This window comes from Pimephales promelas, chromosome 11 (genome assembly GCF_988280905.1).
Source record: "Pimephales promelas chromosome 11, fPimPro1.hap1.1, whole genome shotgun sequence".
Taxonomy (NCBI): Eukaryota; Metazoa; Chordata; class Actinopteri; order Cypriniformes; family Leuciscidae; genus Pimephales; species Pimephales promelas.
The window spans coordinates 17199919-17227269 of NC_142779.1; the positions used below are offsets into that span (position 1 = coordinate 17199919).

The 27351-nt window shown below is 35.8% G+C and overlaps 3 protein-coding genes across 14 annotated transcripts in view; 2 read left to right on the forward strand and 1 right to left on the reverse strand.

Annotated features, from left to right (window-relative positions):
- Nucleotides 1-5052, forward strand: part of arhgap22a (Rho GTPase activating protein 22a) — a 29190-nt gene extending 24138 nt beyond the window's left edge. For 5 of the 6 annotated variants that reach the window (XM_039672207.2, XM_039672209.2, XM_039672211.2 and 2 more), the window contains one exon: nucleotides 236-5052. In XM_039672207.2, coding sequence (XP_039528141.2) covers nucleotides 236-458 — 223 coding nt within the window. In that variant the 3' untranslated portion in view covers nucleotides 459-5052. The remainder of the gene's footprint in view (nucleotides 1-235) is intronic. The other variant, XM_039672214.2, reaches the window with a different exon arrangement.
- Nucleotides 2645-17113, reverse strand: mapk8a (mitogen-activated protein kinase 8a). 6 transcript variants are annotated; one of them, XM_089117118.1, is made up of 12 exons: nucleotides 17001-17113; nucleotides 15066-15234; nucleotides 14841-14970; nucleotides 14678-14736; nucleotides 14367-14505; nucleotides 12833-12998; nucleotides 11028-11099; nucleotides 10614-10796; nucleotides 10174-10298; nucleotides 8372-8435; nucleotides 7423-7500; nucleotides 2645-6439 (listed from the first exon to the last, which is right to left on the reverse strand). In XM_089117118.1, the coding sequence occupies exons 2-12, from the start codon at nucleotides 15185-15187 to the stop codon at nucleotides 6294-6296; spliced, it is 1284 nt and encodes a 427-aa protein (XP_088973244.1). In that variant the 5' UTR covers nucleotides 15188-15234; nucleotides 17001-17113; the 3' UTR covers nucleotides 2645-6293. The 6 variants fall into 6 exon arrangements, with proteins under 6 accessions (XP_088973244.1, XP_039528133.1, XP_088973245.1 ...); XM_039672199.2 differs by having other exon boundaries at nucleotides 16862-17063; XM_089117119.1 differs by lacking the exon at nucleotides 11028-11099 and adding an exon at nucleotides 12371-12442 and having other exon boundaries at nucleotides 7441-7500; nucleotides 16862-17063.
- Nucleotides 17114-18265: 1152 nt separating this feature from the next.
- The window catches only part of ptpn20 (protein tyrosine phosphatase non-receptor type 20), a 36983-nt gene continuing 27897 nt past the window's right edge, over nucleotides 18266-27351 (forward strand). For both annotated transcript variants that reach the window (XM_039672563.2, XM_089117122.1), the window contains exons 1-7: nucleotides 18266-18373; nucleotides 18862-19006; nucleotides 22379-22526; nucleotides 22621-22781; nucleotides 23618-23683; nucleotides 23848-24027; nucleotides 24122-24197. In XM_039672563.2, the coding sequence (XP_039528497.2) occupies nucleotides 22403-22526; nucleotides 22621-22781; nucleotides 23618-23683; nucleotides 23848-24027; nucleotides 24122-24197 (607 nt within the window). In that variant the 5' untranslated portion in view covers nucleotides 18266-18373; nucleotides 18862-19006; nucleotides 22379-22402. The remainder of the gene's footprint in view (nucleotides 18374-18861; nucleotides 19007-22378; nucleotides 22527-22620; nucleotides 22782-23617; nucleotides 23684-23847; nucleotides 24028-24121; nucleotides 24198-27351) is intronic.

Here is a 27351-nt window from a genome sequence, read left to right on the forward strand (position 1 = left end):
TTAAATGGCAATATCCTGGCCGGACTACTGTTGTCAGTGATATACGTATTTGAAATGAACATGATTTCTTAATGTCTAGTGAAATATCAGGGCCATTTTATGATTATTTGAAATAAATTTCTTACAGCTCCTTTAAGTGAATTAGATTAAATGTTTCCTTTGCATTTCCTACAACATCACATGGTGTGTTCGGCATTACTTTTAAAATGTAATTGATGTAATTCGTTCTTCTAAGGCTAGATGAATCAAACATCATGCTGCGTAGCCAAATGGAGAGACTCGAGGAGGAGTTTGACCAGGAGAAGAAAAAGTATCGCATGTTGGAAATCAAACTCCGCAACTCTGAACGGGCCCGTGAGGACGCGGAGACCCGTAACCGTTTGCTCCAGAATGAAATGGAGGAGTTCTTCTCCACCTTGGGAGATCTTACGTTGGGAACAAGGACAAGCAAAATTTGACTCGCGTTTTGACAGTCCTCCTGATGTAACACTGAGAGACTGCGTGTTTGTTGTAGATAGAATTTTGAAATCTCTCTGCTCATGCATCATGAGTATTCAGAGGTCATTTTGTGCTGTTTTGTAACGGCGACTTGATCATGTAGCAGTTTTACTTTTATCTCTGCTCTTCATTCTTACATTTTAAAGGGGTAGTTCACACAAACATACAAATTCTGTGATTTACTTCCCCCTCATGGTGGTTTTCCCCTTCTGCACAGCACAATTGTTTTTTTGAGACATTTTAAAAAAATGTCTAAAGCAGTGCTCTATTTTGTGTGAAGAACAAACCAAATTGTGCATCTTGTTCTGAACGTCAAACTTGCCATCTGCTATTTGTAAATAATGCCAGTTTATTTTTTTGGGTGAACTATTCCTTTAAGGTGGAGCTCAATTGTTAGCAGTCATCACTAGCATAACCTGCACAGATTATACCAAAGCATGACTTTTCAGACCAGACTGTTCCCTCACACAGGCAGGTCATGTTACTGCATGGTATGAAAGAAATCCTGATAAACCTTGATGTTTTGATGAAATTATCACACAATCCTTTTTCATTCAAAGTCTGCTTCTTTTAAAATCATTAAAACCACTAATAGGCTGCTTCCTATCACACTTTGCCTCACACTACCAGACATGAACAAGTAAGTCATTTAGATCAACCTTCAAACACAAACTCTTTTTAGCAAATCCGTTTATTGTAAGTAAAATGCACTATAAAATAAAAGATTAGATGAGATGAGGTGACACCATCCAAACTGTACAACTTGTACAAAAGTTATTAAAAAATCTTTTAAATCTGATATAACTATATCAAAAGATTACTTCAGCTGCAGGATTGCCAAGGCTAGTATTTATTTAAGTGTGTTAATGTACCTAGAACTATTTCTCAGGTGGTTTTTCTAAAAAAAAAATGAGTGTCTTTATATAAAATAGATGATGAAACTAAGGCTGACATATACTTGAATGTGCTCGTTTTTTTTTTTTTGTATGCACATGTTCTTGTGGTTGTTTTTCTGTTTATTGATTCCTGAATGCAGAACGTGCCAAAGTAGAGGTCTTCAAAAAATTGGTATTTCATTTCAAATGAAGACTGGCTAGTCTTCGTAATAAATTGCCGTTGTCATTGAAACTGTGTTGTGCCTTTATAATGCATCAAGGAAAAATCAGAAGTTGGATAATGAGTAATATAACAACTTATTATCAAATCATATAATGAGAACACATTGCTATGCAAAAAAATATTTTTGCTTTCTATCAAACACTTTCAAAAATTCAGACCATCAAGGACAACTTAAAGGGATAGTTCAGTCAAAAATGAACATTTTGTCAGCATCTACTCAACCTCAAGTTGTTCCAAACTGTATTCTGCTCAACCCAAAAGAAGATATTTTAAAGAAGGTCAGAAACCAAAAAGTTGCTGGCCCCCATTGACCTCCATAATATGGGGGAAAAAAAAGTAGCAGTCAATGAGGTCCATAAACTGTTTGGTTTTTGACCTTCTTTTCAGCAGAAGAAAGAAATTAATACAGGGTTGGAACAACTTGAGGGTAAGTAAAATTTTGGGGTAAATTATTCCTTCAATTGGGATAGTTCATTCAAAAAAAAAAAAAAAAAAAAAAAAAAAGTACATTCTGTTCAGTTACTTCCCCTCATGCCATCTCTCATGCCTTTCCAACTCCATGTCATTCATCTTCAAATCGCAAATGAAGATTTTTTTTATGCAACCGGAGAGATTTCTGCCCCTTCCATCAAATTTGTTGCGTGTTTGAAAAATTGTATCCGTGTTAATCAGTGTTTATATATGAGAATAAAAGCCTAAACCAATCTGTTCGTCAAAGCGATAACAATCTCTTCAGAAGACATTAAAGCACTAGAATCATATGGATTTCCTTTACAATGTCTCTCTATGAACCTGAAATTGTGGAATGAACTTTCAGTAGAGGGACAGAAATCGCTCAGGACTCTCCACTTGTGTTTTGAACATCGGCTGGAACGACGTGAGGGTACATAAATGATGACCACATTTTCCTTTTTCGGTGAACCCTTAAAGTGTTTGGTAAAATATGTAGAAGGCAGTTCACTTTGAAAAAAGATAAGATTTAAGTATAACTTAGACATCAACAAGGACAAAAAAAGACGCAAGCAAACCCATTTTCAATGGTTTATTTCCATTTTTCCAGTTGTTATGATGTTAACAGTTGAAGTTCAGTGCATTCAAATGAGGTGGTAATCTGCTAACCCTAATATAAAACAACTGCATCAGTTTGTGAAGTCTAATAAACCCAGCACCATGATCATATGGTTCTTGTACAGTGTTCTGGACTTAAAATCAAAAGCTAAGCAGGTCATGCAAGATACCGCCCACTGCTGAGACTGGGGATGAGAAACATTTCCTCTCCATTTTAATCATTCTCTTTTCTTTTTCTCAAAATAGAAAAAAAAATGGACAGAACCCTTCTAAACATCTTCTGAAATAAATAGTCTGAAATCAGATGGTTCACTGTTCAGCTTTGAGTTACTGCACATAAACTGAATAAAACAAACAAGCAAAAAAGTCTAGAGGAAACAAGGACACAGTCATTGAATTGTATACACATACATACAACACATTCTCATAGATTCACACTTACAAACACTTGTACACTCATATTCTTCTGAATAAATAAATAAAATGAAATGAAGTTTACAGTAATACTTGTAAAATGTGAGCTGTATGGTGTCAGTGTGAGGTAGTTCAGACTCAACCTTCAAACGGCTCTTGTGTTTTCATGCCTAAAACATCACGTTTTGAGAAGCTTTTGCTTTTTGCAGTTACAGTAGGTTCAGGCTTCCCAGGCAAGTATGCAGGGCTTAATATCATTGCCACTATTAAGAGCACTTAAAACAAAAATAATAATATAAAGTAATAGCAAAATATGTAGGTTTTTTTATTTATTTAATTTTTACCCTGTGCACAGGTAAATAAATCCAATGGGCTAAACCCCAGGACAACAACATTCAGATTCCCACATTTCACTCCAAAACTTCAGGCCTTTTCAACGTTCTCTCTCACGCTCACATTCAAAAGCAAATGTAAAAGAAACCCACTTCCCTGATATATCTTAGTCTTATCAAATAATACATGGCACTCCACAGTATTCAATGTCACGAGTTACAATTCATATACGTACAAGTAGGTCAATTCAGTATGTCCCGTTCATTTACAGCACATAATGTGCCGTTACAGACCTTCTAACCTGACGGGGGAAATAAAAAAAACAATAAAAACAATCTAGAGAAAAATTCTTTTCAAATTGGCTTCATTTCACTGTTGTACAAAAATAAGTAGCTTAATAACTCTAATGGAATATACTAGAAATTAACTAGTGTAGACGTTTTTGTAGGTCTTCCAAAATAATAATAAAATAATTGGAAAACATTTGCTCTACCAACTAAAAAAAGTCACAAAACAAACATTGTTAAGGGTTGGAAAAATATTAGAGAAAAACTGCAAAATCTAATATTGATATAATCCTAGCTACAGTCGTGATCAGAATTAGGGCCCTAAAAAATCCATTTTATTTTTTCCCAAATTGGGGGACGGGGGGTGGGGGGTGAGGATGAGGGGTTGGGTCACCCAGATTTTCTTCCCTCTGTCTGCATTTTCCCCAGAGATAAGTTCTTCTCCCACACTAAAACAGAATTTCATTCCAAATATGAAAAATTACGAAAAAAATTCTGCGTTAATTGGCCAATTCCGCGATTGCGGAATATTATAGGGCCCTACAGAATTATTGGCACCCTTGGTAAACATGATCAAAGATGGCTGTAGAAATAAATCTGCATTGTTTATCCTTTTGATTATCAACACACACATTAGCCACAATTACCGGTTCCCTTTATATATATATATATATATATATATTCCCTTGTATATAATATATATCTGAAGTATATTCCCCTTCATATTTGCAATTTTGTAACACACCATGGTGACTAGGAACATGCCTTCCTCTTCCACAAGCCAAATTCCCTTAATCATCTATCACGAGTAAAATAAATATATTTCTATATTTCAAAGAATATAGTTCTGAATATAGCTTCACGAAAAAAGAAAGTGCCTATAAAATAGCTAAAGCGTTAAACATTTCCATTTCCACCATTAATAATTAAGAAGTTTCAATCAAAAGGAAATGTTATGAATCTGCCTGTAAGAGGACTATGTTGTCTCTATGTTGTATTAATGCGCAGTGAGGATAGTTCGAGTGGCCAAATATTCTCCAAGAGTCACCGCTGGAGAGTTGCAGGAAATAGTTGAGTCTAGGGGTCAGCATATTGTTGTCAGATACTGCTTGAACTTCAACAGGGACAGGCTTCTATGGTCAAATGAAACAAAAAAAACAAAAAAATTACTTTATGGCAGCAAACCCACCAGAAGGAACCAGGGATAATAAGTACCCAATGTCCACGGTTAAATATACTGCTGGGTCTTTGAAATTGTGAGCATATTTTTTGCTGGAGGTACTGGACATCTTGTTTAGATATATGGCATCATGGATTCTACCGCATACCAACAACAGATAAAAAAATCAAAACCTGACGCCCTCTGCTAGAAATCATATAAATGGGCCATGGTTGGATCTTCCATCAGGACATCAATTCAAACGTCAAAATCAACACAAAAGTGTGTCACTGAACACATAATGAAACTTCTGCCATGACCATCCCAGTACCCTGACCTGAACCTGTCCAGAAAATGAGTGGGTTGAACTGAAGAGAAGCACCATCAACATGGAGCTGGGAATCTGAAGTATCTGGAGAGATTGTGTATAGGGGAATGGTCTGAGATTTCGTCAGGTGTTCTCCATTATAGGGGAATCCTCTAGAGCTGTTATCTTGGCAAAAGGAGGTTGCAAAAAGTATGGAATAGAAAGGTGCCATTAATTGTGGCCAGTGTTTATTAGAGAAAAACAAAAGGATTAATAATTAATAATGCAGATTTTTGTCTAAGTTCATATTTAACAAAGGGTGCCAATAATTCGGACCAGGACGGTATTGAAGTGCAATGCTTGTTCTATATGCAGATTTTGAAGGGGTAAAATGAATTTAAATAATTAAAAAGATAAAAGTTGCTGAAATCCCAGGTAACTAGGACTAGAACAAGAACACCAGAGACATATGGACAAGCACAACACATATCACAGTCTACCAGGAAATTAACCAGCAGCAAAAAGTATTCATGAAAAACAGATCAGCCTGACAAAATAACTCAATGTACATATAAAAATATTTTTTCGATGTTGTGAATTATTATATCTAAACGAAACTGTACAAAATTTAAATAAAATGTGCTGTGCACAAAAATGGAAAACATGACCAAGAAAAAGCGACCTCAGGCAAGCTGTCAAAATGTACTTAAATAACTATGTTGATATCAATTTTAAAATACTAATATTGACAATCTAAAGATTTTCATATCCCAGGTGACTAAGAAAATTATACATTGACCAGGGAAAAAAAGACTGAATTTGAGAAAATATATTCACAATTCAATCTTTACAGATTACCTTCCAAAATCACTCTACGACAACATGACAAAATACTCTAAATGTAGCTTATAAAAGAAGATTTTTGTTAAGGAGTTCACTATCATTGGCTAAACCTGTTAGGGCTGTTGCTAAAAAGGTCAAATTGTATAGTCATTTACAGCATCTACAGCAGAACTCAAAAAGCCATACCCGACCCGAAATAATGTATTAGACTGGCCTAAATCTGATACCATGCCACACACAGAGAATCTCCAGGGGAGGGTGATAGTCATCTGCAGCAGCTCAGGGGTCCCGCAGAGGCCTCCAGGCTGCTGTCCGTGTCCGAGGCCACGGTGGGCTCTGTGGACATGGAGGAGACGTCATTAATAGAGGAGGAGGAGGAGGGCTGGGGTGAGCCGTTGATCACTGCTGCACCTGTGCTATGTGAAACAAAGCAGTCGGTTAGATTACCTGCACATACATCGTAAAAAATAATAATAAACGTTTCAACTTAAAAAGCAAGTGTTCGTGCGGCCTTAACATTTTTAGGTTTAGTCGACTCAACTTGAAATGTTAAACTGTACTTGTAACATCTTGGATATTTGAGTTGAGTAAACTGAAAATTAAAAGGGTTAATTCATCCAAAAATTTAAATTATGTCATTAATAACTCCCCCTCGTGTCCTTCCAAGCCTGTAAGACCTCTGTTCATCTTCGGAACACAGTTTAAAGCTACACTGTGTGATTTTTACCCCCATCTAGCACTGAAAAGGTATATGACCATCCAGTGAATATTAGTTTCTGATCCTCTCAATTCCGATTTCGTTTTAACTCCTACGGTGGCCAATGTAGTCCAAGATTAACATGACTTCCAGTTCGACCTTGTCCATGAGTGTTAACTCAAACGTAAACGCGAAAGGCAAAGCTTGAATTAACGGGTATGTCCCTCTTTGGCTAATGTACTTTCAAGATGGAGGGGCAACATGGCGACCGACATTAGAACCCCTTACCCGTATGTATTTTCAATGGCATATTATACACTCACGAGAATACTTTATTACTTGAACGAAGTAAATATACATTAATGGCCACATATATTTTTGAAAGAACTAAGTGTTTTTAGCTAAAAGAGTTACACAGTGTAGCTTTAAGTATTTTAGATTCAGTCCGAGAGCTTTCTGTCCCTCCATTGAAAATATATGTAAGATATATTGTCCTTCTCCAGAAAGGAAATAAAGACATCATCAAAGTAGTCCATGTGACATCAGTGGGTGAGTTAGAATGTTTTGAAGCATCAAAAATACATTTTGGTCCACAAAAAAAAAAACAAAATAAAATAAAATACAATAAATCCTTAGATCTGAGATGAACATAAGCAAGTGGTTCTGCTTTAGACAAAGAGAAACTCGTCTAACTAACCTAAAGGGGAGGGCTGACCTCGAATGACACCATTCTTCACTCGTTCTTCCCAATCCATAACTTCTTTATAGATCAGCTCTGATGAAGAAAAACAGAGAAAGAACAATTATACAGAATAAACAAAAGAGTGAGGCTTCTCTTTTTGAAGTACTTAGTACACACTTTTTATCCAACTTCAGTTAAGCCATTTATGGGAATGAAACTTTGTAACTAAGTTTCTCAAGCATAAAAACCATAAAGATTTCAGTTGGTTCAATTCACTTCAACAGATACATTAATAAAACTAGAAAATAATACCAACTAATTTACTTAAAAACACTGTGATGAACAGTGGCATTAAATTACACAGATGGAAGGGAAAAGAGCAGGGATTGAAAAAAAAGTGAATTGTTTGTTTGACTGATGAATTGTTTATTGTATCGTAAAATAATGACTGATGAATTGTATAACCCTCCAAATGAACTGATTCACTAAACTGCAACAGCTTCGCAACACTTTTAGCAACTTGAGAACTTTTTTTGTACTGTCACGCTACATAGCTTCACGGTCACGAAAAAATAGCTTCTCTTTGAAAATTTGGAATAGTTACACTGTCTTGAAAAGAACTGAGCTACTGTCAAGTAGCTAAAACAAACAATGAAAAAAAGTGTTTTGTTACTCCCCGAATCTGGATAAACGGACAAAGTCATGGAAACTGGCAAGGTTTATATTCAACAGCACATGCTCCTCTCCATGAGTTGAAAGAAATATCTCAATCAATCTTTCTAATTTAAGCAACTGCCGTCAGACATTTAAACACGCAGAGGAGCTTATTAACACTATTCAATCAGGTGACCGCAGCAGACAAGATTTCGACCGCGTGTGCAAATGATGTTTGTTCTAAACCCCTGGCACTTTCCTTTGCATCAGATTTCACTCAGTGAACTTTAAAGTTAGAAAAACAAATCACCTTTCCACTCATCCACTGTGTGTTCCCTCTCATCGAGCTGTTTGTCTATGATCAGAGGAGGTGGCTGAAAAGAGAAAGATAAGCATACATAATTATACTGGTGAGATAAACAATTATGTGTAAAAAAAAAATAGTTTTGAGAACTATTAGAAACACTACCTTTCATAAATGTGGGGTCAGTACGATTTTTTGTTTTTGAAAGAAATTATTACTTTTAATTTTATTTAGAACATACTAAATTGTGCAAATTGTAAACAAAAGTGACAGTATAGAAATTTATAATGTTTTAATGTATAATGTTAAGATTTATTTTTCAAATAAACACTGCTCTGTTGAACTTTATATTCATCAGAAATTCCTGAAAACATGCATCATGTAATAATAATAATATTAACAATAATAATAAGAGTTTCTTGAGCACAAAATCAACATATTAGAATGATTTCTGAAGGCACATGTGACACTGAAGACTGGAGTAATGATAACTGCTGAAAATTCAGCTTTGCCATAAACAAATATTATTTTAAATTAAAATAATAATATTTTTCACAATATTGCTATTTTACTAAGGATACATTGATAGGATTTTTTTGGTCAATTGTTAAACAACTATTAGTCGATTCCGATATAACTTCGGTCATTAAAATAGATTACTTTTTTGATCATGTTTTCAATTAGAAAAGTTTAAAAACGCAAGCATTAATGTATACTAGCTAGTTTATTTCTGCATCATCAAATCATCTTCATTAAACATGGATTGGACCTATTTAACATTCAACAGGCCATACATACATATGCATGCATGCTTCAAATGTGTGCGTCAAATGTTACACTGCTGTATAAATTAAATGTATATTAATCCTTATGAAAGTTACAACAGTATTTATTTAGTCAAGAGCAGTGAGCATTTTTTTTTAGTTTGATTAATATTAAAACAAAGACAGTAGTGCAGCAGGATAATTAGGCGGCTGTCACTTTAGGAGCTGCACAGATTCAATATACTGATATACACATTTTATTTTTGTTTATAAAATAACTGTATAACTGTTTAAGTTCAATTAAGCCATAACCAGCTGCATTTACTAAGATACTTACCAAGATGGCCATTTTGATATAATTTTGTGCGAGTTTGTCCGTTCAAGCAAAAGCAGCGAAAGAGAAATCAATTTTGGCAACGGGGCAGTCCGTATTCTCGAGGCCTGCTATATTTTGTACAGGTTTAATTTTGTTTTGGCAAGTGTCTAACTATTTTACCCAAAGAAAAACGTTAGATTATGCAACAGACATAATACAACGCATTGCCTTTAAGCAGTTAATTAATTAAAACCATCGATATCAGCCTTTTAATGCTATAGCTGATATGCCAATGGCTTGAAATTGATTAGATATTAGCTTTATATGTAATTAGCGGAATTAGACACATCTGTGGCCGACACATCGGCACATCTCTAGTTTATATTAAATGTGCATATTAAATATACACATCTTATTTTTTTTTAAAACACATCAAATTAGACACCCATTTATTCTGGCACAGTTGTTGTAATTTCTTTTTAAAATAGCTTTATAGCTTAAAAATATTAGACAAACAAAATAAATAAATATATATATTTAGAAAACAATAGTTTTGGTAAAGGGATTTCAAAATTACAACCCTTTTGAGTATTTGGTTGGGGGGGAAATCAACACTAATTATTTAGATTATTCAAAAGTGCAAGGACTTGAAATTACAATGAGTTTGCATGTGTACTTAACAGCAATGGATTGGTACTTGGTGTGTGTGTGTATGCGCATAAGCTCACCGCTTCCACTTCAGCTGGGTCGTACCACACATTAATGTAGGGGTGCTGAAGAGCTTCATCCACAGAAATTCGTTTGGATGCATCTATTACCAGCATTTTAGACAGCAGGTCCCGTGCCTGGCTCGCTGCATAACAAATCACATCCAGTACAAAGAGAAAGAGTTAATGGTGTGTCTGAGGTTCTCAAGTGGCTTGACATGTCTCAAAAACACAGCTGATTATTCAGGCCACTTCACTATGAATACACTGGAAATGATTAGAATTGCAAAATATGTTGTTTTTGTTCTGCAAATATATCAGTTGAAGGCAATTAAATACTACACTAGCACAAAACCAACATTTTGACAGTCCCATTTGCAAAAAGCAATTGCACAGCTGCCAAATTATTTAAAAAAGGGCGACAGAAAATGTCACCCATTTAAACCTTTAGGCAGATGTACCTTTCAGTTTGTTGTGTTCTGAATCAGCAGGGAACAGGACGTCGGGAAACAGCTTCTCAAAGCTGTATCCGGTGTACCGTGGCCTGTTCTCCACATAGGTCCGCACTGACTGGTTGAGTTTCATCAGGAACTCCTGGGATGGTGTTCCCAGCTGCTCGATGACCTTGTTCCACTGATCAATATCTTCAGGCATTAGAAGGTTAAGAAAAGAATAAATAGGCCTACAGTATCTAAAACCATCTTCTTGCAGGCTTTTCACAAATCTTTTACTTAGTTTGCACCAATTCATTTTGAAGGCTTGTGCTAAATCTATAGTCCTAAAAGCCCTAGTATACCAGGGAACAATGTATTGTGTGTAAAAGAGAGAAGGGATGACCATGGAATGGATGACACAAGATAGACATGTAAGGATACGATCTGAACCCGGAAACAACACACTACCTCTGACCATTTCAGCCATGATACAGCCAACAGACCATACATCCACTGAAAAATGAAATGAAAGTGAAATTAGCATGCAACAAAGAGCTAAAAAAAAGACAAATAAAATGAAATCAGATGTCAAGAAAAGTGATGTGCGTCATGCAGGAACTGTCATGTCTAGTCAGTGAGGATGGAGCACAGACGTAACACAGAATGATCATCGCAACACTATGAATAAACTGGAAACAAGCCTTATAAAGCATCACAGACCTGAACATTTTCATTCATATTGTGACTCATCAGCTGAATATGATGGAGAAAATAAAACACTGGGCAAAATTACAGATTTAGACCATACATAACCATACATATTACAGAATATTATTTTCAGAGCATACACTAACATTCTGATGTAGGCTTTTTGGAATGACACTATAATGTGTTCTCAAACACCATCAAAACTCGCTACCATTTAAAAGTTTGGAGTCTGTGCCATTTTTTTTTTAAATCTTTATGCTCATTTGCTCATGAAGCTGCATTTATTTGATTCAAATTAATATTTTTAAACATTACAATTTCAAATAACAATTTTCTATTTTAACATACTTTAAAATATGATTTATTCCTGTGACGACAAAGCTGAATTTTCAACATCATTACTCCAGTCTTCAGTCACATGATCCTTCAAAAATCATTCTAATAAGCCGATTTAATGCTGAAAAAACATTGCCAGTGTTGAAATCAGTTGTGCTGCTTCATATTTTTGTGGAAACTGATGCATTTTTGAATAGAAAATGTGATTAAACATAAATGTGATTTTTTATAATGTTGCAAAAGATTTTCAATGTCACTTTTGATCAAGTTAAAGAATCTTTTTCTAAATAGACGTATACATTTCTTCTTCTTCAAAAAAGAAGCTTATTGACCACAAGCTTGTGAGCAACACAACAGCTAGAATGCCTAAATGTTTCTTTTTAAATTTACCATGACACTAAAACACAGTAAATGAAAAAGCGATCTAAAAACCAAACTACTTATTCAATATAGTGGTGTTTACTAAAGGTAAAGCCAAAATTAGACAGTAAGCCAACTGAAAAGTCAAAACCGCACTTGAGTGAAATGCAAAAGAAAGAGCTTTAACCAACCCAATTTTGATGAACATAGAACATAACAAAGAACACAATATAGAACCAAATTAGTGGCGGACTACAGTATATCTAGCTCCATATATACCGCATGACTCTCCATTGTGAGAATACTACAGATTCTCAAAATGACAACAGGCAATCTAAGCGTCAATTATACATTTTTGTAATTTTGAGGCTCAAGGATACAGTCCCTCCCAGGAAAAAGGATTTTGTGACGGACCATTTCTGCCAAAATGCAGCCCACAGACCAAATGTCCACTAAGCGCGTGCAGCAGAGGGAAAGAGAGAAAACGGTTAAGCAGGAAGTCAGGGGGTGTTAGTATTTTTGTACTGTTGCATAAGAGCTTGTTTTATTCATTAGAGTTTGGGTAAGAAATGAATGAGCACACCAAGCCATTGTCTACTCATCACACACTAAACAGGCTTCACATTTTATCAAAGACGGCACAAAAGAGAAAGAATTCCCAACAAATTGTTTGCCTTGTAACACATTTTGGTGCTGAAACCACAAAGCTATTAGTGCAAGGAAAGCATCAGAGAAGCCTATAAGAGTGCGAATTGAAACCTGCAACACGAGGATGATATTGGTAGTTAAGCATGCATAGGATGTGCCAACTAGGCATTCTGTAGCTTGTCAGCAGCACTGACCATTGGCTTGATATCCCATTCCAAGGATGACTTCAGGAGCTCTATAGTAACGCGTCACCACATATGGTGTCATCAGCAGACCCGTAGCTGCTGTCCTGGCCAGACCGAAATCCAGGATCTTTAGAGTACAGTCTGACTTTACCACAATGTTGCTGGGTTTTAGATCCTAAAGAACAACAGAAGAGAATATTAGTCAATAGGGTGGGCTTTTTTGCATTCTCATTTATAGCATTTATTTTTTATTTAAAATATATAAAGTATATTGGGGTCCAAAAGTCTGAGACGACATAGAAAATCAACACGAAAGTAGAAAAAAAAGAAACATTTGAAAAATTGTAATAATAATACAAGTTTTTGGGATTGGTAAGATTTTTTTGAAATATATCTATTATGCTCACCATTTCTTTATTTATTCAAAGGAAAATACAGTAAAACAATATTGTAAAGTATTATGACAATTTGTAATAACTACTTTGTATTTTAATATATTTTTATAATGTTATTTATTTTTGTCTTTGGTGTCACATGATCCTTCAGACATCATTCTAATATGCTGATTTGGTGCTCAAGAAACATTTCTTATTATTACTATGTTGAAAACAGTTGTACTGCTTAATTTTTCTCTGTAAATTGTAATTAACAAAAAAAAATCAGGATTCTTTATTTGAAATAGTCAATTTGTTTACTTTTTGTTTATTGTAATAACAGAAGCAGACTTATGGACGAGTGGCAGCAGCATTTAACATTCAGGTAACATTAATGGGTGAATATAAATGTTTTAAAAAAGGGAAAAAAAAGGTGGTTATAAACTCTGTGGGCTTTAGAAAGGGTTTTATATATCAGCTACAGTGTTGAGTTTTTTAGGTTTCACTCAATTCTGTCTAACTGAAACTCAACCAGCAATACACATATATTTCCAGGGGCTGAAGTGAATTAAAACTAATGTTCTGTACTCCATTTTCAACAAACAAACCTTCCCACATCATTAACCTTGAAAAAGACTGTCCTTCAATGTTCCTTCGTTTTCTCGTCACCTAATCGATCTGTCAGAGTCAAACCATTTTTATTCATTTAATGCTTGATTATGCATGGTTGCAAATTTAAATGTTCAAAGGTCGCCGTTTATAAGACATGACCTTGGGCAGTGATACAACAAGATTCATTTTATTCCATTCATATAAACGTCTCAAACGTGCAAAAGCAGTACACTGTATAAGACAGAGGTAAAGTCAAGGTGAAACAGGACTACAGGACAGCGATGTTTACTGAGGAACACTTGATCGCTTCCCTCCTGTCGCCTCTCAACACGTCTCTGCCTCAACAGCGCAATGCAGTCCACAGCAGCAGCTGCAGTCAGGCAGGCAGGCAGGCAGGCAGGCAGAGGTCTGGCTTTTTGTAATCAGCCCAGGGGATGAAACCCCTCCCCCTCCCTCACCTTAACTGATTATTAAGCTTTTCACCGTCACTGCAACCTTGGCTGCGTACGGCAGTCTTTTTGTTTAGGCGGACAGGCTTTAGGCTAAAGAGCACCGACCCTGTGGATGATCCCTGCGGAGTGGAGGTGTTTTATTCCACACAGCGTCTGGTACAGAAGATAGGACAGCCGCTCGTGGTCCAGCTCCATCTGAATGACTTGGCAGAGGTTGGCATCCATCAGCTCCATTACTAGGTAACTGTTGTTGGGGAAGGGGCGGGAAGGGGAGGGACGAAAAAAGAGGGTGTGATGGGGGTAGGAGAGAGCAGAGAAGAAGGGGAGGGGTGTGAGTGCGGATGTGAGAGACCATTAGCGGGGTATCAGCTGGGGTCTGGCGTTTTTAACTGTATGAATGCACAATGTATACTCACACATCTTGGAATTCTTCTAATGTTTTTTGGGGTGTAAAAACATTTAAGAGCCCTATTATCTGGGAACGAAAAAGACAAGCATATCTATTAGCTCTGCTGGATGCTGGATAAATGTTTCTCTTTGCATGCAACATGCACCCATTTTGGAGTATTGATGACTTACGTTTTTATGGTTGACGCACTTCATGAGCACCAGCTCTCTGTATGCGCGTTTGGCATGAGTCTGATTCTGAAAAGGCCGGCTGAGTTTCTTTATAGCCACGTTTCGCTCAAGGTTGTGGTCATACGCTGAGCTAAAAGAAAAAAAAGCATGCATAAAACAGATGAAAAGATGTGGCGACTGTGTAACGTCCTTGATGTGAGGTGGAATTTGTGCTCTAGAACATACCAGACTATTCCCTGAGCACCCGAGCCAATGGGTCTTAGATTCTGATAGCGCTTCAACACTGTGAATGTCGAATCACCCACATCTACACTGTAGAACTCTTTTTCTCGCTTATTTTTGTTCATGATGAAGTCGATGTCCTAGCATCCGAACGAGGCAGACTTTTACAAACCTAGACCACAAAAACAAAGCAAAATGCACTATAGATTGCAATTGTTTGTGATATCCCTAGAATCGTAACATGATTTGATTTTTCTGCCTGTCATAGTAGAATAAACTGAAAGGACAGCACAGAGTGGTCTCGAGCCTCTTTTTGGCTCTGGGCTTTATCTCTCTGCCATCAAAAAAGAAAATAACTAGAGCATACAGCTGTTTGAAATATACACACACATAAAAAGAGGACTCACACGCCACCAAAGAGTAGGGCAGTATCCTAATAGCTCTTAACCTGAGTTTAAATAGCAGGACTAACAGAATGACCCAGATCCACAGAAAAATGCTCCCACATTTTTTTTGTTGTTTACGCAAATGGCATAATATCAGGGATATTTTTTTGTCTGACATGCCACAGTACATTAAAAGTGACACAGTTGACTGTGATGAGAGGAAGTAGCACTGAATAAGTCTGAACAAAACAAAAATGCATTTAGATAGCAACAGAGAGAATTTTGTCAAGATTTGATTCTGGAAAAACCTAGATCAGGAGGAGTCTGTGGTTGTAACCTATAATCAAGCAAGTGAAAAAATAATTTTTTTAAATATTACAGGCCCATGTTTAATTGTGCGTTTAAAAAATAAATGAATGCTTACATTGTAGAATCTGACATGCACCCAAACAAACCAGTTAACCGATTAAGATAATTTCTCATTTTAATCAGATCATAATAAAGGCTTAGACTTCCAGGATAATAGCACTCTCACAACTACTCAACACAACATGCACAAAGAGAATCATTTCAAACCATATGTATTATTATGCACCAATAGAAATTATTGTTAGAAAGGAAAAATAAAATGCCTTCAATTCATTGAATTCCTTCAGCTCTAATGTGATATCAAATTAATTTATTAGAAATAAAATATTAAGGACAGCCTTCCTGGTGAAAAGTAAAAACACATCAGAAGTGAACATTGGCGAGTGGAATAAACACTTTATAAGATATCATATCAAGTTAACAAGAAATTTCTGATTAAGATACAAACTTTAATGTTTGTGTTCCATGCCACCAAACTTTAGGGGTCATTTTTTGTTTTTGTTTCATTAACAATAATGTCAATTTTACTCATCAAACACACAGATATAATGGGCAAATTATGTCAAGCAAGAGTTAATCAGCCTGTAACAGTCAATTCATTTAAAACTGATGTTTAAATGTGCATAAGGATACATGCATGACAGGCCTGTAAGTTATGTATGAAATAAAATAATTATATATGTTTTTAACTTGGACATGGATCAGTGTAAATGCTAAACCATATGCAATTCAATATACATTCAAATGTTACGTTATTGACTAAATTATATCTAGAATACACACAAGGTAACGTATATTATGGTTACAGTGGGTGGGTGGGAAAGCGAGTAGCTTGACAAATAGCATTGTAAGCGATCTCACGTAACCAGGCTCATTTATTAGTCCATACAGTTACGTTTAAACGCCTCATCATTCAAAACAACGACATTCGTGTCGTATTACACTTTCAAATGAAGGGAAATCAGCTGTGATGTTTGCAGACACCCTCCCCCAATGCGAAACAATACCACGTAGTATTAAAAACACCTTAAAACGCTCACTTACCTGCTACGATTGAAATATAAACACTCTCTGTATCCTAAATGCGACTAAATATTCGGGCTCTTCAGAAATGATGTGGTGAAGTCTCTATTGATTATTAATAGCGCTTATTCGGCTGCTGGTTTCGATAACATGACCTCACCGTATTGAAAGCGCTTTCTTCCACTGGAAGCAGGCCTCTCGTGCACTGCGGACGACATGCGCTCTACGTCACCAAACCCCCACGCGCTTCCGTGCCATCATGCAGGTCTATTCATAGATACTTCTTTCTTTCTTTCTTTCTTTCTTTCTTTCTTTCTTTCTTTCTTTCTTTCTTTCTTTCTTTCTTTCTTTCTTCAGATTGTAAAAAATAGGTCTAACGACTCTAGTAGGCAGCTATCTAATTCGAATCCATCCACACGAAATCAATATAAATAATAATGATCAATAAATGATCTAAATTTTGTTGTGCATCCTTTTAAGGATATATTGGTCTATTTAGTCTATATGACCTATTTCCTAGATAGAAACTTTAATAATTAAAATGTGATAGCCTAATCCATTGTAAATATGTGTGGTCAGTCACTTTGGTGTATTTCTCAGTTCACAACTTCTCAAGACCATTTGTTTAACCTCGACCTTGTCACTTGTCACTAGTCAAATAGGCCTACATTATCAATTGCTTGTGTCATGTCAAAATAAATTTCTCTGGTTCTGTTGAACAGTCTTCCCTCTAAACATAATGTGTTCCTTGCATAAGTAATAAGTGCTTATGCTCTGTATAGATAGAAAATTGTTATACAAGACACAAATTCAGGCTTTTTTATAGGTTACTCAACATGTTTTATTATGACAGGTTTCAAAAATAATGAATGAAATAATGATAGAAATAATGTCTCAGAAAAAAAAATTATAAATAATAAATAACTAAAAGAATTACCTCCAAATTGAACAAAAATAGCTCTCACAAACTTACAAAAACGAACTAACAAAATATATTTATATATTTAGTTTTCTTCCTCTTTATCCTGTTTTTCTAATTCGTCCTCCTTGTTTGTCCATCTATATTTTGCTGATCTTTCAGAGCAGTTTTTTTGTAAACCAGAACATTTTCATCAATTTATATAAAACAGCCAGGACAGGGCGTGGAAAACAGGACTGGTAGTCACCCTACGGGTATGTCAGTCAATTTTCACTACTGTTATATAGGCTATACTCTAATGCTGTAAAGGATTTTGAGCCAAGTACAGGCTTTGGCAGTACATCGTGTGATTCGTACGAATTGTTTTGAGAAATACACTTACTGGGGGTTTGCAAATCTTAAGGATGATAAAAAAAAGTAGGCTAGGCTACCAAAGCGACGAAGTGAAATAATCAAACACCTTCAATATGTATTGCGTGAAAATTGACATCTGTTTCACAAAAAAGGGGACTGTCCATAGTTGTGCCGCCTAATAAAGTTTTTTCAAAATGTAGCCTATGTTTGTTTATCAAAGAGACAACAGAGGCAGAGGAGCTTGATGAAATATAAGACAGGTAATTTATTTTTATGTGCATTTTCATTGTAAGTTCCAATTAAAGTGCAAATGTAAGCAAAAAGTGGGCAACTGTTAATTGTGTGTATTTAGGATACACATGCTAGCGTTAGCAAGACAGAGTCTTTTTTTATTAAAAGCCATTTTATACATGTTTTAAATGTAATTTGTACTAGGCTACAAAATGTTACTTAACATAATACATGACATGAGATGGGGTGAAAAAGAATCAGAATTATTCTGTGAAATCATTGGGAGTGGAAATGCTACTAAGGTTGACTAAAAAATGTTCCTGCTGACTCCTTCATCCTCTTTTGTCACTGTTTATCTAACTTAATCCAATTGAGCTCTTATCTGTAGTCTAAGAATAGTTTTTCAATTTGCAAAAAGTTTCGAAGACCCCCACAGACATCCGTTGCTTCTTAGTGATTAGACGTGAGTAGTTTATTATAGCTAAATGTCTTTTTGTATGGTTGTCCAATACTGCAGTATGCTGGAGCAGAGGCTGGGTCACATGTGGTGCTTGGTAACAGAAGGTAAAGGAAACATGTAGTGATCCACTGGATTAAAGAGTGTGCACTGGGACTAAAGGCATCAGAGGGAGATCAGGACCTAATACACTGAATGCTAGAAGGTAAAAATGAATATTCCTAAAATGAAATATCACACTTAGTAGCTTTAATTTGTGTGATTTAAAATTCATGAAGTTATATGTTTGGATTAAACAACATTCTGTTTGTAATTGATTAATGCTGCTTCCATGACTTGTGCTTAGCTGTGATATATATCTCAGACTTTTTATTTAGCCAAGGAAGGCCTTGAACCTCTCAATCAGTGACTATACTGTACACAATGCAAAAAGAAGGATAAAGAAAATTACTTTCCTTTTATATAACGGGTATGTTTATTTATTTAACCACTGTTCCTGTCAGTATTTGGCACAAATAATATGTTGTTTATTGGTATATCCTCAAATATGATTATTATAGGAATGCAGTGATTAGTGTCTTGTCCATAAGAATTTACTTGCTGAACTTCCACTGTGAGTCTGAGAGAGCTCATACGTTTTTTTTTTTTGAATAGCCCATATTATATATATATATATATATATATATATATATATATATATATATATATATATATATATATATATATATATAATATGGGAGGGGGGGGGGGTTACAATCTGCTAAGGTGTAATAATGGAACAACGGCTTTAGGTCTATTATGTTTTACTCTTTTTGCTCTTATATGGCTCTTATATGCTGATGTAATATAGGCCTATATGATACACTTAACAGGTAATTTTTATAAAATATATTTTTATCATAATCTTCTCAGTTGTTTAAAATATTAATCAAAGTTCGATGAAATGTTGTTAAATTTTACCAACAAAAAATAAATTTTTACATGATGTGCTACATTTAATTAACCCAGCATATTTTGACTCAAATAATTGCTATATTTAGGTAAGCATTTTTAGCATTTGTATGCTTATAAGACAAAATTAAGCATGCTATTTATGAAAGGCCACAAAAAGAAACTCAAGGCTTCCTGTTGTGTTCAGACATACACATCTGCAGGTCCTGCTTAACCTTCTTTGGAGTTCAAGCTCATTAGCAGGTGTATGTTTTATTTGTTTGTGTGTCTAACCTAAATATTTGTAGTTCTGTCTGATCTGACTTGTTGAGGCAGTGAACAACATCAGGTATCCATAAATAACCACTTTATCATTTCTTGCATGTACTGTAGTATGTTATTTTGTTATACAAGTTTTTTTTTTTTAAGTCAAAGTCAGCCGGTTAACAGAGGTTATGTAATTAGATAGTGTAATCTGCCTGTAAACTAGTTCAATGTAATAAACTTCAAGAGAGCCAAACAACAACAGACTGAACATTTTTTTTAAACAAGGTTTTTAAATAAACTACAATCATTCATTTTTGCCTCTTATTTAAATGTATTTTATATACTTAAATGTGTTATATAAATTAAAATCTATGTAATATATTTTTTATGGCATTTAAAGTTAAATTGAAGCACTTTTTAAATAGTTCTTCAAATTACTTATTCACAATACAATGCTAAATATCTGTGAGACAGTTACTGTTTGAATTCTACTGCAGTAACTACAGGAATATCATCATTATTTATTAAAGCTTCCATTAATTTGACAGTGAGTGTAGCATTTTACCTGGACTTTTACCTGGAGTAATGGCTGATGTTGGTGTATTGTTACAAATTTATTAAAATGTTTAATTTAGATTTATATTATACAAACTGAGGAAGTTAATTAGTGTGAATTTTGTAACTAAGGTAAAGGTCACAAACCTGCCTGTTCCTGTCTGTCCAGATTTTTCCATATTTCTAACTAAGTTAAATTGATACCATCACCTGTTATTTGTGAGTTCCCGTCTCAGTACAAGAAGGCCTGCCCTTCTTGTTCTCGTGTCCAGAGACTATTTATATAGAGACATGCCACTTCTTCAATCCTTAATACAAATGTATAGGGAAAACCTGTAACACCAAAGATGGCGGTTGTATGCAAATGCCCCGCCCCTCCTGCTGGACAGCCAATCGGTCAAGCCGGGAAACAGTAAAAGTATAACCTGTGGGAAAACGGCATTTTAAACCTTATTTTAGTGCAAAGTCATCAAACTTTTTCAGTGAGTTTTATTATATTTTACTGCTGTTTCTATACGTGCAGTTTTTATGTCTTGGTGACCAGTGAAAGTGCAGTTCTGACTCTCTGCCCATTCATTTAGATAGGAGCCTGGTCTTGTTAAGTCCGAAATAGCTGCCCGGAGGCATTGCCAAGATGGCGGCGAGTGGCATGACTTGCCTGAAAGGACTTTGTCGTGTCTCAGCATTTGAAGAGTCATGCTAAGTTTGAATAGTCATGCTGAGCATGTTCCAAAACCACTATACCTCATTACTGAGACCATCACCTGTTTGTTTGTGAGTTCTCCGTCTCAGTACAAGAAGTCCTGCCCATTCTGGTCTTGTGTCTCATAGTTTGAAGAGTCATGCTAAACAGCAGATACCTCATTTCAGAGTGTTTCACCCTCGATGTAAATCCCTCCCCCTAAAATGTGTATAAAGTTGCAATCTAAAGTTCCCTGAGTCCGATTTGATGAGGACAGCAGCTACCAACAGCTTGTGTTTCTCAATAAAGAAACATGCTGAAGAGACAACCAAGTCTCCTGGTCTTCGCTTCTGAGTTCCTAAACTTTAGAAGAAAAAAAAAATTCACAACATTGGTGACATTTTTTGGCATTTACTTTAGCAGTCACATGGCTAGCCTATGTTGTCCAGGTCCTGGCATCTTCTTATGGAAATCTTATTATGTCACTCTTCTCCTGCCTCATTACCGTAATCCTTAACTTTTCTTTCTTTTTAGTGCATTGGCTTGTGGTAACCTTGCTTTAAAAATGAAGGCTAATCACAGTTCCCCTTCTGTCTTGTGTAGTAACAGTGAGACACACTGGAATAAATGAAAATACCTCAGGAAACACTGGATTGTTCAGTATTGTAGCAGGTGAAAAAAATACACAAGTAGATGTGAATTAGAATTACAGTAGGCTGTATAAACAGGTATTTAGTATAGGGGAAAACTGGCTTAAATCTTTTGTCTTATTTTTACGATTCTGTATGTTTGTAGCTTGCTGTTCTCCAAAAATGACATGAAAAGGTGTCCTCTGGAATCCAGCCTACAGTGATTATGGAAAACAATTGGCACATTCTCTCCTAAACTTGTCCTTTTGATGGTTGGAATGAAGTCAGCAAAAGATAAAAATAGATCATTGTAGACAGATTTAGATTTACACATCACATTATAAATATATGTAGCCTAATATATGTCTATATACAAAATGACACAAAATTGTTATGAAACATTGGTGATGAGAGCAGAGTCCCTGCTGATCACTTTGTTTAGGCTCCATCCTCCTCTTTACACAGATTTCTCCCCTCCTCCATCAGCCATTTAGCTTGTGTCTCTCCTTCTCAGGTATCTGTCTCGCGACTCTGCAGGATGAGCAGCACATTTGTGACACTCGCAGAGGTGCTGGAAGCCAGAGGAGGACCGCTGGAAGAGGACGAGGTTTGGTCCCTCCTGCTGGGCTCGGTTGAATCACTTGTAGACCTGTCTTACAAAGGTAAAATGTTGACCTTGCTGTTAGTGTTGTGTTTTCCTGCTGGTGAAGAGTGCAGTCCATGCAAAATTAAATGAATGTGGGTCTGTTTTTCTAGGTCACAATATCTGCAACATTATAACTCCTGCATCACTGCTCTTGTCTGCGACTGGGACACTGGCGTTCAAGAACTGTGCGATGACAGATGAGGTTTGTGCCTTCACAGCCCCAGAGATGTTGCAAGGCCGTGCCATTTCCACCAAACTAGCCATGGAGAAGGTTAGTTTCATTCAGCGACATCAGGAGGTTATTATATACTTAACCTGCAATATCTGATTTCAAACCTCTACGGACACACTGGCATTATAAACTGCAATTGGCAGTTTACATAACATTTACTAGCTAATATACATTTCAAATCAAATCAGCTTCTCAACACAAAATGACAGATATTTTACGGATGTATATTAATATACACTGATGCTCTGTTCACGCCATCTTTAAATGAGCTAACGCCCACTTTCCTGTCAGGTAGTGGGAAGGCGCCCTAAAGCCACCATAGGACACGACATGCAGTGAAAATGTATCTGCTAAACTTACCGTTGTATATGTATAGTCTTTGGCCAAATTCAGTCACTGACAAGTTTTTCTCCAGTATGATCCACACAGAGATCTGATCTCACCATCATGAAGTCTGTTTGCGATTACATAAAGAAACAGGAAGAAACCTGGAAATGGAATGTTTGGAATGGATATTTCCTACTGACACACTACACCAAAACATATAAATAACTGGCTTAAAAGCTTTTTTGTGTGTGTGAAATACTAATGTGCTTTAGACTTTTGCACAGTACTGAATATTAATCAACATTTTTACTTCTTTATTTTAATCATATTATTTATTTCTCTTTACATTTTACAGTTTTTCTTTAGACTTTTCCACTGTCCCTATTGCGACTCCCCTGGGATTCCAGTTTGAAAATCCTGACCTAGCGTGAAATTTAGTCGAAATGTAGAGGGTTGAATTTATTTTTACAAAAGTGCTTCTTTATTGTTGTACTTAAGTTGAATGCTCACAGAAGATATACTGATGATTTGGGTGTCGTTTCTTCCAGATAATCGTGTATTCTCTTGGTATGACTCTGTATTGGTCAGTTGATTATCATCTCCCTCAAAACCAGGTCAGTTTCACAGAAATCTGAGTAAGAAATAAGAAAGTAAAGACTGTATTATAAGTAACCATATAAGAATAAGAATGGGCAAATATAAGCTAGCTACATTAAACTTTCATCACCTTTACTTTCCGTCTGAAAATATTGTGGAAATGTGTTTTCTGCTTGTTTAGCCCATTAAGCTAAGTGACTCTCTGAATTGCCTTCTCCTGAGCATGTGTGAGGACATGGCCCATCGGCGAGCCAACCTGAACTCCATCTTGGAGTTGTGTGAATCGCACCACAAAGCGTCTCTCCTGCCTCCCCCTAACAAAGTCATCAAACAGCTGGTAGAGGATGTCTTCCAAGACTCTGTGAGTTTAAAAAAGCATTTATACCTGAAAAACTTCTCAGTCGATCAATTTATAAAATTGGTAGCCAAAGAGTTCACAAGATCTTCATTTCCAGGTGGATCGAGCTGCTTTAACTGAAAATGTTGTGCAGTTGAGTGGGAAAAGTCAGATGATCAGAGAAAGACTTCATGGTAGGAATAACCTTGAATCTCAAATTCCTCTGTTATTTTCTTATAGTTGTGTAAATACTGTAAATAGTGTTGTCAAATAAGTAATAGTAAGTAATAATCATAACATATTTTATAATATTTAGGGGCCAAGCACCAAAGGTGGATCTTCTTCTTCTTACATTTATTCATTTTAGCTGACGCTTTTATCCAAAGCGACTTACAATTGCTATATATGTCAGACACCTCTGGAGCAACTACTTGCTCAGAGACACATTGGTGTCTCACAGTAGATTTGAACCCAGGTATCTCACACCAAAGGCATGTGTCTTATCCACTGTGCCATCACCACACACACTTCTTCTTCTTCAGCTCTTGAAGTCTACAGCAGCCCATAGAACGTATGATAAAAAAGTTGTGAAATTTGCATATAGAAGACAGTCCAAGCATTAATCATAGCAATTTGCTAGTCTCTAACTCAATCTCTCTAGCGCCACCAACTGTCCAAAGTTTTAAATTTTTTAGTGAAAATAACCATTTAGAATTTTCATCAGCACTATGCCCTGAAGGTACTCAAAAAGTTTTGTGGCAGTGCCACCTTGTGGTCAAGAATTGAAAAATGCTAATAGCTTTTGCCTATTGTAATGAAACTGTTCTTCATAGATTTCTTGGTGATCAGCTGTCCAAAAATGTAATCAGGTAATTAAAAAAAAAAAAAAAAAAAAACGTGGATTATTATTTTATTTTTTTGCTTATAACTTCTGAACAGTTTGAAAATCTCAAAAAAATTCACCAAACATTGACCACACCTTATCAATTTGGTGTCAGTGCCACCTATTGGTCAAAAATAATAACAAAGCAATTATGTCACATCACAAGTGTATTTATGTGCTCAAAACCATTTTGCTTAAAACCATCTCCATATGTCTTTACTTATTTTGCAGTTGGTCTGAGGCTTGCTGCCTTGATTTTTAGCTCCTCATTCTGCCTCTGTGGTGGTACTTGGCCCCTTAATTGCTTTTATATTTTAAAAAATATATAAAATGTTATATTTTAAAATGTTATTTTGTATATTTTAATTAATTTTACATTTTAAAGTATTTATAATGCATGTGCATTTGACTTAATATTTTGGTACAAATGAGTTTATGCAGCAGGTATTTATAGACAGTGCTGGACGAAGTACACAAATCAAGTACATGAGTAAAAGTACAATTACCTTATTTACTCCTGTAAAACTTATTTTCAGTTTTATAAAAGTTATTGATTTTTAATCTACTTAAGTATTAAAAGTAAAAAGTACTACCATATATTTATTCAGCCAGAACTAATCAGACTAGTCTGCAGACTCTACACTAATGAAAAAGATTAGTACATTTTTATTTTATTACCAGCACTTATTATACACTATCAAAACATTAAACTAAAGTTAATGAAGTTGCTGATAATTAAAGTTAACTAATTTGCAGATAATTAAAGCTAACTAAGTTACTGATAATTCAAGTGTGCTAACAAATTAAATAATATACCATAGTATTTTAAATTTGGGGAAAATACAATTTGTGTAAATGTGGCAACAAATTTTTTTCAAATAAAAAGTCAACACAAAGTGCGCTTATCTAATGGTCAAAAATCTCAATAACGGTGTTCAACCACAAAACAATTTTTAATAAAAGGAAGAAAAAGTTGGCACACCACAGCTCCAAAATCACAGCTCCAATCACCACAGGTGATATTTGAGCCAAATGGCTCTTCATCAGTCTCACATGAGGCAAGATATGTTAAACATTTTAAAAGGAATCGGGTCCGCACACAGTATGTTTTTATGGAATGTAGCAGAGTAAAAAGTACAATATTGTGCTTAAAAATACTGTTGTAAAGTACAGATACTTGAAAATGTACTTTAGGACAGTAACAGTAGAAATAGTTTTACACCACTGTTTATAGAAGTGTTTTATCGTGTCATGTTACGTATCTCGACCTTTCTGGCTGGATGAAGGACCACCACCTTCAACTAAAACTTGCGAGACAGAACTACTTGTGATCCTGGACAAAACAACACTTCATCCATCAACTTCTCCATTCAGCTAGGCTCATCATCCATAACGTCATCAAGGTCAGCTAGGAACCTTGGGGTTGTAATTTTTATCAATTGAATTTCACAGACCACATTGCTAGAACGGACCGGTCCTGCAGATTTGCCTTGCACAACATTAGGAAGATCAGGCCCGTCCTAACAGAAGCATGCTACACAACTCCTTGTCCAAGCAAGCGCTTGTTCTATCCAGACTGGACTATTGTAATGCTCTCCTACCTGGTCTTCCAGTTTGATCTGCAGCCAGAGTGGTCTTTAATGAGCCAAAGAGAGCACACGTCACTCCTCACAAAATTGCACTGGTTGCCAGTTGCTGCACGCGTTAAATTTAAGTCACTGACAGACTGTAGACTTCGCCTACAGAACAACCACTGGCACTGCTCCCTCTAAACTAACTTCTGACTTATGTGCCATCCAAAAACTTGCGTTCTGCCAGCAAATGTCATCTTGTGGTACCATCTCAAAGAGGCACAAAATCTCTTTCTCAGACCTTTACCATGACTGTTCCCTGATGGTGGAATGATCTGCCTAACTCAACCAGAGCTACTGAGTCAGTAGCCACTTTCAAGAAAAAGCTGAAGACGTATCTTTTTCGAAAGGACTTGACCCTGTAATATTAACACTTTCTCTTTTCTCTTCTATTCTATCTTAAAAAAGAGGGGTCAAAGTATCTGAGAGGGGTCATAGCACTTACGATAGTTGTCATACCTACTGTTAGTTTAACTGCTTCTAATGTTCTCATTTGTCGCTTTGGATAAAAGCATCTGCTAAATGAATAAATGTAAATGTAGAAAACACACATTTGTCTTAAAGCCTGTCCTTAAAAAACATTTCAGTGTTTAATCCAGACATTGTCCTTCAATAATGTTTATCCTAAAAATTAAATTAGCAAAACCCGAGCATGTGCGTAAGAAAGCACCATTGCACCAATAAAATAGTGTCCACAATTGGATTAACAGTTTAACCCAGACCTGAACATGGGATTACAAAAAGTTGTAATTAGGCAAACCTATTTAGCATAGTGCTCATATGCTTGGCGGCTTTCCAGAGCTCTTGTGCAACCAATTGTGGTATAAATTGCTG

What these genes read in the sequence shown, in the direction of transcription:
- mapk8a (XM_089117118.1), bottom strand. Translation starts at nt 15,187, where the DNA reads ATGAACAAAAATAAGCGAGAAAAAGAGTTCTACAGTGTAGATGTGGGT. An exon ending in GGTGCTCAGGGAATAGTCTG is followed by an intron (nt 14,971 to 15,065) that starts GTATGTTCTAGA and finishes TTTTTCTTTTAG; the next exon opens with CTCAGCGTATGACCACAACC. An exon ending in CCGCAGGGATCATCCACAGG is followed by an intron (nt 12,999 to 14,366) that starts GTCGGTGCTCTT and finishes GTTGTTCTTTAG; the next exon opens with GATCTAAAACCCAGCAACAT.